General features: G+C 44.8%; 1 protein-coding gene across 1 annotated transcript in view; it reads right to left on the bottom strand.

Annotated features, from left to right (window-relative positions):
* Window positions 1–6625: 6625 nt before the first annotated feature.
* The window catches only part of T265_04099 (hypothetical protein), a gene marked incomplete at both ends in the record, with an annotated part of 27205 nt that continues 23062 nt past the window's right edge, over window positions 6626–10768 (bottom strand). Inside the window, one exon of the mRNA XM_009168745.1 lies at window positions 6626–6858. Within this exon, the coding sequence (XP_009167009.1) occupies window positions 6626–6858 (233 nt within the window). The remainder of the gene's footprint in view (window positions 6859–10768) is intronic.

Below are 10768 nucleotides of genomic sequence, written 5' to 3'. Positions count from 1 at the left end.
TCGCTGTGGCGCGTGTGTGGGTGGGGGGAGGGGTGTTACTGACTTGATGTAGCGTTGGGACAACATTGTTGTGGATCTTCCAACACGGTGCATTTTGTTTAGAGGGTTTTTTTAGAGAACTAATATTTTGAATCGGTGAAAGGGCCGATCAACCGAACAACCGATGCCTTTTGATTCATAATTGCGTTCTTGGAATGCATCCAAAGGGTAGTGGATAATAGAAGCGCGATTCGGGGGCATGTCTGAGCACTCCCGTCTCCGAGGCTCACATTGTTTCTCACATGATCAATGTAACGAATCTTGTTAACGAAGTTGGAATGAAGGAAACATCTTCATGCAGTCTCATCGACGCCGGTGTTTGTCCGAAGGAAAGTGACTAGACTTGACAGTGCTCCACATTCCGCACACGAGGGTGATTAAGCTTCATTCCTTCCTGGTTTTTCACAACTTTCATGAGGGTGAGATAGAATATCGTGGGGTGAATATTCATACACATCCGTGATTGACATTCACTGGAGCAACATGGTGAGTTTCCACAATAACTGTCAGCCCTTACGATCTGAAGTACTGCAGACGAGCGTCATCCACTGAGTATCCACAAACAAGGTAATTTATCGCGACTACAAACAAGCCGCACAGCATAATATAATACTTATAAAATTTATGAAAACTCGTCGACATCTCACAACCGATTTCGCGCTTCTTCTCAGAACTTATCAGGTAGGCACAGTCCCCAAGTTCTCGTCAACCTTATGCTCCACTTGAACCCAAATTGCACGAAATAGGCGAAATACACTCATTTGCAAACGAATTTGGTTTTGACTGGAGACTCACCTGGAACCCGCTGAATCTCTCGTTTATGATGTATCCAAGTAACTGAATGTGCTGCACCAAGCCGTCTGATGTTTTAGTTGGCTGGTACGATACTCGAGATATCGCGATGCATGCATAGACGAAATACACTACTCATAAGTTTGCTGAAAACCCTTCAATATAGGACTTCCACTGAAAGGATTGGTATTGCCTTTAGAAAGAAAGCCTCATTGTGTCTAAATTTCAAGGGCGATCCTTTCGCTGACAACGTCAGAAAAATCTTAAGTTTGTCCTAAATCGCATGCTCATTTCCGCTTGCAATCATGCGCTTATTTTTTGCAATAAATGTGGGACTATTCCTGACCACTCTTCCGCATGTGCCATTCATCGGTCCACTTGTAGTTACACGTAAGTGGAACGAGCAGCTGGGCGGGAGGGGGGTCGGAAAAGTCACCAGAAAAAGTTGTTCCTTTCCATGAAGCTGGAATATACTCAGTCACCAACTTGCATATGGAACTGGTCATAGAGATGACCTTTTTCAAAGCGTCACGACTTGGTTGTGCAACGAAAAACCGGAAGTTATCAGCATTTTGTGGACAAATTCTTATCCTCAAAGGGGGTTACAACTGCTAAAAATCTGTTCATCCGAGCCAATTCCTCGTTGAGTTGCTTCCTCTTGAAAAGTATCCTCAACAGAGAGTCCACTGGATCGCTGACAAAACCAGAAACGTGAGCTTACCAGATGGTCTTGTAGTCTGAAACCCACCCAAGAATCAACTATATCCACAGAAAATGTGGATTTTCAGAGTGAATTTCAGCATATTAAAAATGTTGTTGGCGACGAGGGTATCTGCTGCAACCAGAATGATACTGACTCATTCTATACAGGAAAATGTTAGTAGCTCAGGTAGCGTTGATGAGCATTGAGCTGGATCGAGTTTACGCACCACTACGTGCAAAGGACCAACATCTCGACCGGAATACTCAAGGAGAAGCGAATATCGTATTCACAAACTAGGATCGCTTTGGAGTCAGAGCAATAAAGGTCACAAGCAGGAACTCGGAAGGGTCAAGAATAGAGGTTACTCCAGCATCGATCAGAGTACGAGGGCCGGGAATGACAAGCTCAGAGGTCACGTGGGTATCGACGAACCAGGACATGGGATAAGAGAGCAATCAGTGGACTGAACTGAACCGACCGAACAACCAACCGTGATCGAAGCTCAGCCCTGGCTAGCAGTACGTATATTAACACACACGCAACACTACTCCACGCAAAATGACCATCCCATCGCTACGCACTACTACGCTCCCTAACAACACACTGATGATGTCACCTCGGTCGGTGATGAAACGTTTGCAACCGAATTCCCCAGTTCATCGAACAAACCAAAGACCACACTGACTCATTTTATTGCGGCCACAAATGGATCTTGGTGAAGCCAACTAAAATTAGTCATTATAAGGAAGCGATCATTTTAGCGCGGTGCGGTGACGAGGTTGATACGGTAATCCTCCCTCTAGCGCAGTCCCTTATTGGGCAACGAAATCGGTTTGGAGGAGCAATACCTAACTCCACTCGATTTTCAACAATCCACGAAATCACCGTCATGGGCGGAGTGAACGCTCTAGGGACAGCAGTTTGGTAGACTGGTGCATAAAATTAAGAATCATTGTAGGGAGTGGCTGTTTATTTCAGTGGTAGACCAACTTCGATCGACGTTTTGTTCTGACAGTCGGCCAGCTTCAGGCAGTCTCAAAGCTACATCCGGACGTTCTGGCACTATTGCGTAGGGACCAAGATCTCAGGACTGTTAGTAATCGCATTGGCCTTACAAGATTTCACTTTACACATCAGTCATATATCGAAATGCTAGATGCGACAAAGGGAAAGCAAACTATTCAACTGGCCAGATTGTGGAGTGTCTGTGGTCATTGTAGGGAAGGTATGCGTTCGAAAATGTGATAAACTGGTCTGTGCGAGGGGTTGGTCGTTCTACTTTCCGAGTTTTGCAACTAGTATCCTGATCTGGCAAGTGCTGAAGAAGTGGTCACTATCAAAAGGACACGCTCGGGGTAGTCACTTCGAGAAAAGTTGCGTAAAACAGGGTGCTTAGATTCCACCAGGGTTGTACTCTGGATTCAAACTCTGTCGTTCCGAAAGTCCAGTCAGCTGAGCGTGTCTGGATGGGAGGCAGACGAAAACATAGTGCACTCGAATTCATCAACACAGCAAGTAAAGACAGGTAGTTCCATCACGCAGTACATAAAACTGTGAATTGGCACGCAGACATCATCGAGGTGATGACAACCTGTCGGTTCATGTGTCTCACCGGATACGGCTGAGAAACAGCAACACAATGAAAGTGTTGAAGCGATGGTGGCAGTGACGAGCGTTTTCACGATATGTCTATATTGGTCACACGCACACCAGCACATCAACCTTGGAATACATTGTCGTTCATCAATGTCCATCTAAAAAACGTCACACCCGTCGTTTCAGTATCCGCCATTTCGTCTATCTCCTCGGCTATTGACGACCCGCCCCTCCGACTCATTTGCACGTTTATGGTCGCTTTGGTAGCACGTTGTGACCTGCAACCGGGATCGACAGGTCGAGAAGATCGTGTTTTCCGGATGCAGCCATGGCAATGCATCTCAACCGGTCCCATCACGCTTTTTGTTATCTTGACAGGCGAAGTGACGGACTGTCCCACGCTGCGGGTGAACACTGCTACTTTTCGATTTTTGGTTAAAAAAAAACGTTATTTTTTGTATTCCTCTGGCAGATCGCTCACCACGACCAAGCTGATTTCGTAATTTGCAAACTCACTGACTTCATATGCAGGCCGCTTGGATGAATTCAAGGGCCAAATCCTCGACGAACTGGGTCCGGAAGGACGGCGGTCTGAGAGCAGCAACAAGCTCACCAACTACCGTGCCGTACAAATTCATGTTTCAGTTGCTAAATTAGACCATTGCTCTAACGAATTACCAACTGCCTCTAAAGTTGTGAAGAAATCTGTTTTTTCTCTACACTCAACACAGGATGACGAATTGCACTCGATTGAGTGCAATTTACAACTGACTCGCGCTACTTAGAGGGAACTTTTTGATATTGATCCAGGCTGACTGATCGGTGTCCAGTGAACACCAATCAAGATCGACCGTGCTTCTATGAGATGGCTGAGCACTTCTCATATTCGGTCGCGCTTTTGTGGCGTGTCTGAACACTCATCGGCTAAAGTGATCCAGTGATTGAGTGGCCTGCATGCTTGCCGGCTTCCCAGTTGAGATTTTGGTAGGGTTTTTGGGTCACAGCAGGTTCCGGGCATTCTCGGGTTATTTTCAGGAATCTGACCTTTCTGACATCGACAATGCGTCCTGACGCCCCTAGATCGCTACATGTGTACCTGAATAAACCTAGTCTGGGGAGCCAATGTGTAAAAAAATTACCTTAAATTTTGCAGTATACAAAAGACCACTAAAAGCCTGTCTTTTAGATTATCTTAACCGTCTTCAAAAGAAATGACCCTCGGGGGATACTACTGACGGAGCATACGAGTATTATGTGGCTTTCTCGTAACTCTGCCTCGCGTCTAATAGAATGTGGGATTTATTACGGAACCTGAGCAATTCGACGAGGATTTGTAAATATGTTCGGTTCATTACTGTGCTAAGTTTGTCGCATTAGACAGCTTGCACTTTGAGATTATAGGGCTTGAATCACAGTAACTTATGTTTAGCGTACATTGTGATCGACCTGGGTTATTGTACGATTTCGAATCGTGCTGCTCGGTTAACCTTCCCCATTTGAAGTCATTTCTTAGCGAAGCAGCTTACTTGGCATTTATGGCGCTGTCGGGGCTTGAACTAATATCTAATGACCAGCAGTACTGGTTGTGGTGGGACAACTTGGCTAGCGCCGTTGAAGTCCACAGAGCGTGTTTAACCCAGGTAGGCCCCTGTTTAATACCTCACGAAGAACTTCAGTCTCCTTGTTGTCATACTCTATATGAAGCCATCAACTCTGTGACAGGCATACAGTTGATTGACTAAGTATTCATCCGCTTATTGCAGTAGCATTTGGAACGGCTGCACACACACACACACGGTTGGGTAATACGACTTTCACCAGTGATTATGCACCTGGTTGAACTTAACATTTGCGTCATCGGTTTGGTACCTAGGCAAGACGATAAAGCGTACAGTCATAAGAGCAGCACTTTCGTTTGTGTTCTGTGAACGACCTCATCTCTTTAGACCATGTGGTCGTTATCTTTTTTCTTCATAAAGGAAACTACTCACAAGGTTGCTGAAAATGCTTCGACAGCCCACGATCGGTTTCGCCCCTCATGGGGCTCATCAGGTAGGTGCAGTCCCCGAGTTTCCCTAGTCGTTAGTTCGTTTGCCGTGATTGACGCAATCGCCGCGATCCAACAGTTCACGCCACGTGCATTTTCGGGGGCCACCGTGGAGATCAAATTGGCACAGGACTGGGGTTGCATCCAACACAAGCACCTGTGGTTCAGTTACTTCATATCACGACTCATTAACATGCCATAGCATCAAGCGATCAAACTATTGATAACATTTTCAGCAGAATTCTCAAACTAATGATTAGGTTGCATCAAAAAGATGAAAGCTCTTATCCTGGCAGATGAAAGGCAGCGAGCGCAGTTACATCCTGTGTGTAGACTTTACGGCTTCCGTTAAACAATAAATTCAACTGACAGAAAGATGACACTTTCCGTTGCTAGCTGATAGATTTATGAGCATGCTCGAAGGCTATCAGCTTAACTTTCACCTAGGTGCCGTGTCGATGACACAGTCACCGTGGCCTCAAATGTACTCAGCACTATTGAGATTCTGACGGAATTCGGTCAGGTCCGCTCAAACATCACACTCACCCTAGAGCTGATATCTCCCAGATATTTCCCATCATCTGGTCTGCCAAGATGAAGCTTCTGTGACGATACGGTGTATCGATCAAACTGCGGCACTGATCATCTCCGAGCCATTGTGCTCAAAAAACCAGATCAAAGTCTGTGAATCTGAAAACCCAGTGAAATAAAAAAAGGTCGCTCTGCAAAAATGTCTATTGTTACTCTCATTCGGCCAGACCACTACTGACGAGTATTGAAGACATTCCAGAGTTTAGAACGTAGGTTGTCCGACATGACAAGGTCAGTGGGATAGCTTTACAGATAACTCTGTTCCAATCTTCGTAGGGGTGTATAGTTCGCACTCAGATGCGTTTCAAAGGCCGGGTGTACTTTTTTTGGCAACTATTGTAGCTGGTAGAAAAGGCTGGAAGGACCTCTCCAACGAGTTTTCCTGAGATTAATCTGGTAGTTCAAAGCTACTGTGGTAGGTCATTACTTGAGTGTTGAGGCCGATTAAACTGTTCACAGCTAAGCAACCGGGGCTGTCCATCACTTATCACACCTTGGCTGCACTTGGTTGATGATTTACCATTTAACACAGTATGGATGTGAAACTGAAATGTACGTCTTTTCTCGGACGATCCATAGATGTATACATTTGGCGTACGCTGTTTATATGAGCTTACTTGGAGGTTGTCAATAACCTGTTTTTTTGAAGGCGAGAAACATAAATTTGAAACGGCACCGCTCTCCGGACATAACACGATCTCTGGCTACCAATAGGAACTGTAAAGTGTCCCAACAAATTCGAATGGCAGTTCCTTCGTATGAGGTTAATATCTTCCAAGTGACGTGAGACCAGGATCACCTCACCTCTGGTTTTACGAGAACATACCTTGGATTTGCTGTCGTCCAGTTTGGAAACTTCATCGAAATATCATGTGGAGACTAAGCGTTTCCTTACAATCATCATCATCATCATCAACGTCATCTTCATCTTCATCGTCATCATCATCATCATCATCATCATCATCATCATCGTCATCTTCATCATCATCATCATCTTCATCATCATCGTCATCTTCATCATCATCATCATCATCATCATCATCATTATCATCGTCATCTTCATTGATAGCAGTTCCATCAGTAACGCGTACTGGTGCTTAACTGCCATACAGCAATGAGAGGGGAAAGCCTTAGTAAAGAGTATATTGAAAAGGGAAGGTTAGAGACTTTGTGTGACGAAGCCCTACGCTAATAAGGAAAACGAACATAAATAAAATGCCCACATATCTGGATAGCAGTGAAGTGAACACATCCGAATATACTGTCAAGGAAAGGCACCAACAGTGGGGTCGAACCAGCGCCCCTTGCAAACCGCAGCGATTTCTACCCCCATCTGTGCACTTTAAGTGAAAACAAAGTTTACCCACTCATTTGTGTTGACGACAGGACGGATTAATTGATTTCTCTCATTCTACCGCAGATGTTCCAGGTATTCCTCCGGATTCCGAAAATATTTGGAGCCATCAGTCATCAGAAAAAGCATCACCTTCCTAGAAAACGCATGACTTTCTCTCGACCTTGTCTGGAAGCATCTTTTCGTGTCACAGCAGATCAGCATACGGAACCGACCATACTGCAGTCCCATCGAACGTAAAAACCGATCATCAGTTTACAGGACCTCAAAAACAGTGTACTGCACTAGCGGTTTACAAGCCAACCAACCAATACGGGACAGACTGACAACAACACCGCACTCTGCTCACTGCATTGGGCTGAAACACTCTGAATAAAGTATTCGAAAGTGTTTTCCCGGGATCCGGTTCCCAAAGTTGGTCAGTCACGGACGTCGAGCTGACGAACAAACGTTCTCGGTACTTCTTCCCCCGGGTCAATACAATTTGGAGACCATTGTAAAATGAATAGTTGAAATGGCTGTGAATGGGGTTTCTGCTCTGAAATGTATCTTATAAGATCAGAAACTCACTTACTATGATAGAGGGGATCTCTAACGGACAAAAAAAACCTAGCTATGGAAATCGGGTCCACCAAAGCAGTTTTAGTCGAACTTTCGTGAATCAGATAATTTTTACATCCATATTCAGTGTTATATCTGCTGATTCGCCAATCTGCTGTATCTGACTGCTGACCCACTCCAGTGCCTAGTGCTGGAGAAGAAGACTCACAGAAGGGAATTCAACAGCTTTGTTCCGAATAGGCGAGTGCGGGAGCGAAAATGCAGCGGTCACAAGCTATTTATTGGTCTCAGGTTGACGCACGCTGTCTGACAATTAGGTTTATTCCATCTTCCATTAAGCTGCATTCAGCTAGAAGGGGTCAGGTCACGTGGTGCTGTAATTAAGGATACCGATCTAGATAAAGGATGATATATACATGTATAACCCAGACTTTACACTCAAATAATAGACAAACTGACTGAATGATCGTCTAATCAGCTGTCAGTCAGTCGGACTGCTAAAGTCAACTGGTGAAGGCAAACACTTTTATTGGCTTCGAATGGCCTACAAAATGCCCATACCGTGTTTAGTGAGGCATACTACCTAGCTGACATCACTAGGAGGGTAGGCAGCTCTGCACACAGATGCACACCTGCTTACCTACACTTAAACTATCCGTACAGGTAAGTAACCTGAAGATTCATACCAGTCACTGCAATCGATCGATACGAAGTCCAGTTTGACTAAGGAACATCTAACACAGCGGGATGCCTTCCAGGCTCTCAGCAGCTTACGTAGTGTTTGAACCAGTTCGATGAGACAGAGAACCTATGTGTGTGTGTGTACGTTTAGATGTGAGAAAGGACACAGGACCGATGCGGATCTGTTTGTATGTAGTGCACATGTCCAAATATGCTGACAGAATGATCATAGGTGGTGCTTGTGGGGTCACTACTTCTCGGTGCGTGTGGTAGACCAGTGTGAACTGGATGTGGCTCTTGAGTAAGGATAGTTTCATCGACTAAAATTGGTGACACGGTTTGTTATTTTGATTTTTAACTACAGAGCGAATCTTCCCTCAGAAGATCTGGTCACATGAAGATGTAAGTTCGGAATTACTTTCAGTAACTTTCAGTAACACAATCAAGCGCAAAAATGTCATCAGTTACGAGTGTAATTAGAGTCAGAAAATATGAAGGTTACTAGATTATAACCTTTCTTTCAGTCAGTTAGTCAGAGTGAAAGCGTCGCGCACAGGTGATCGGGTTCCGGGTGGATTCCGTCGACTTGTTGAGAAACCAGAATCTCTCATTCCTTTGTGTCCTTTGAGTCCGTGCTGGTATGAGCGAATTCTCCTGGCAAGTTGTTCGATTTATCGATTGCTTTCACTGAAACGGAACCAGACGCAATTTCCTGAGGCCAGGTCCACGTATGAACCATCCATCTTTCATCTACTTGCCAGGGTCTCGGTAAAGCATCCTCCGCGTGTATAAAAAGTCAACTTTACGTCTCCTGTAGATTTGAGAGGACAGCCTAAAGGTGTGTAGCCTCCCACGGTGAGCCCACTTCGTTCCACAACGGTAGACTTGTTCCAACAGGAATATTTCACCTTTCGTGGAGGAGATGCTATCTGTATTCCAGACGTGGACTAACGTGCGCCCCAAACGGGCGGGAAAATTTCGGTCGAAGCTAGGCTGGATGGCACACATCATCCTGGTGTAACGGTGTTACTACTAATGGGGAGGTACGCGATTAGTATGTGTTGTTCGTAGAATTTCGCTTTGCGTCTATTGAAAAAGGGAGATCTGTTGCGGAATTAGTGGAGCCACTTTGCAACATTTGCTTGGATTTGACCGACGAATGAGTGGAGTCACTGAATCTCCAGGAAAGTTCAAGAAGACTTGTTCGAAAGAAGATCGGTGTCCAGTTTTTGTAACTAAGATGCAGATTAGAGTTTTACTTCCCTGTTCAACGGTCTGTAACCGGTCAGTTGGCATTTTTCGTTCTTAAGTCTGTGTGGCCAATAACACGGACATTACTGCGATGATACGGTTGATGGCACGGTGACGCATACTGACCGATGAGGTGTATGTGTGGGAATAACTCCAGCTCGGGTATGAGTGGCACACATCTAGGAGGCGATGGCATAACTTGGGAGTCGGCAAGAGTCATCAATTAGATAATCGATTTCATTGGCTTCAGGCTGTGTCCCTCCGAAGAAAATAAGTGGAACTACACCTGGTAAACTGCAAATTAGTCTAAAAAACAAATGGAGACTACTGGACGTGAGTGGCGTCAGGATCATTTCGCTCAAATTCCTTTTGCGTAAGTTGTGTTGGTTCTTTCCCCGTTTAGGTGTTCCACTTCGTCTACATGCTTCAAAAAAATATTTATTCCAATCTACTTCACTGCAGATGAACTACCAGAACGCTTGCACCAGAACTGAAGAGCTTGATTTACTGTGTATTCACTTTGGGACGAAAGAACTAGTCTTGGAAAGGTAGAATTTGTGAAATGAATGACTTTCAAGTTTGAAAGGGTGAATTTCCCGGTGGATAACGGATTCCTTCGAACGAAGCTCAGTGCCGCTAACCTTCAAATAGTAATCTGTCTTGGGGGCACAAGGTCTAGTCTGTCTAATTAATAATACTAGTGGAAAGGAGAGGACCTTCGCTGCGAAGTTATTTATTAGAAAATGCCAACTGAACAGTTACAGACTATTGGACAGAGAAGCAAAACTCTCATATGCATCTTGTTAACAAAAACTGAAGATCCATCTCTTTCTTGAACGCGTCTTCTTGAACTTTCCTGGATATTCATTGGCTCTTGCTCAAATCCAAGCAAATGCTACAAAGTTACTCCACAAATGCCGTAATAGATCTCACTTTACAAGAGACACAAAATGAATTTACGGGGAAACCTACTACTCGCATGCCCCTCCCATCAGTAGTATCACCGTTACACTAGTAACGGTAGTAATAATCGTTCAACCAAAACACTTTTTTGGTGCTTAGCTGCCACGCTTTAGGAAGGAACCACGAGGGCGAGGAGGCTGCCAAGCTTCCCGAGCCTAGACAAGAGCAGAAGTTTGGTTCGAACCATGGA

This window comes from Opisthorchis viverrini (assembly GCF_000715545.1).
Source record: "Opisthorchis viverrini unplaced genomic scaffold opera_v5_64, whole genome shotgun sequence".
Classification (NCBI taxonomy): Eukaryota; Metazoa; Platyhelminthes; class Trematoda; order Opisthorchiida; family Opisthorchiidae; genus Opisthorchis; species Opisthorchis viverrini.
The sequence above is the reverse complement of the archived record's forward strand: the minus strand, read 5'-3'. Positions and strand labels throughout refer to the sequence as shown.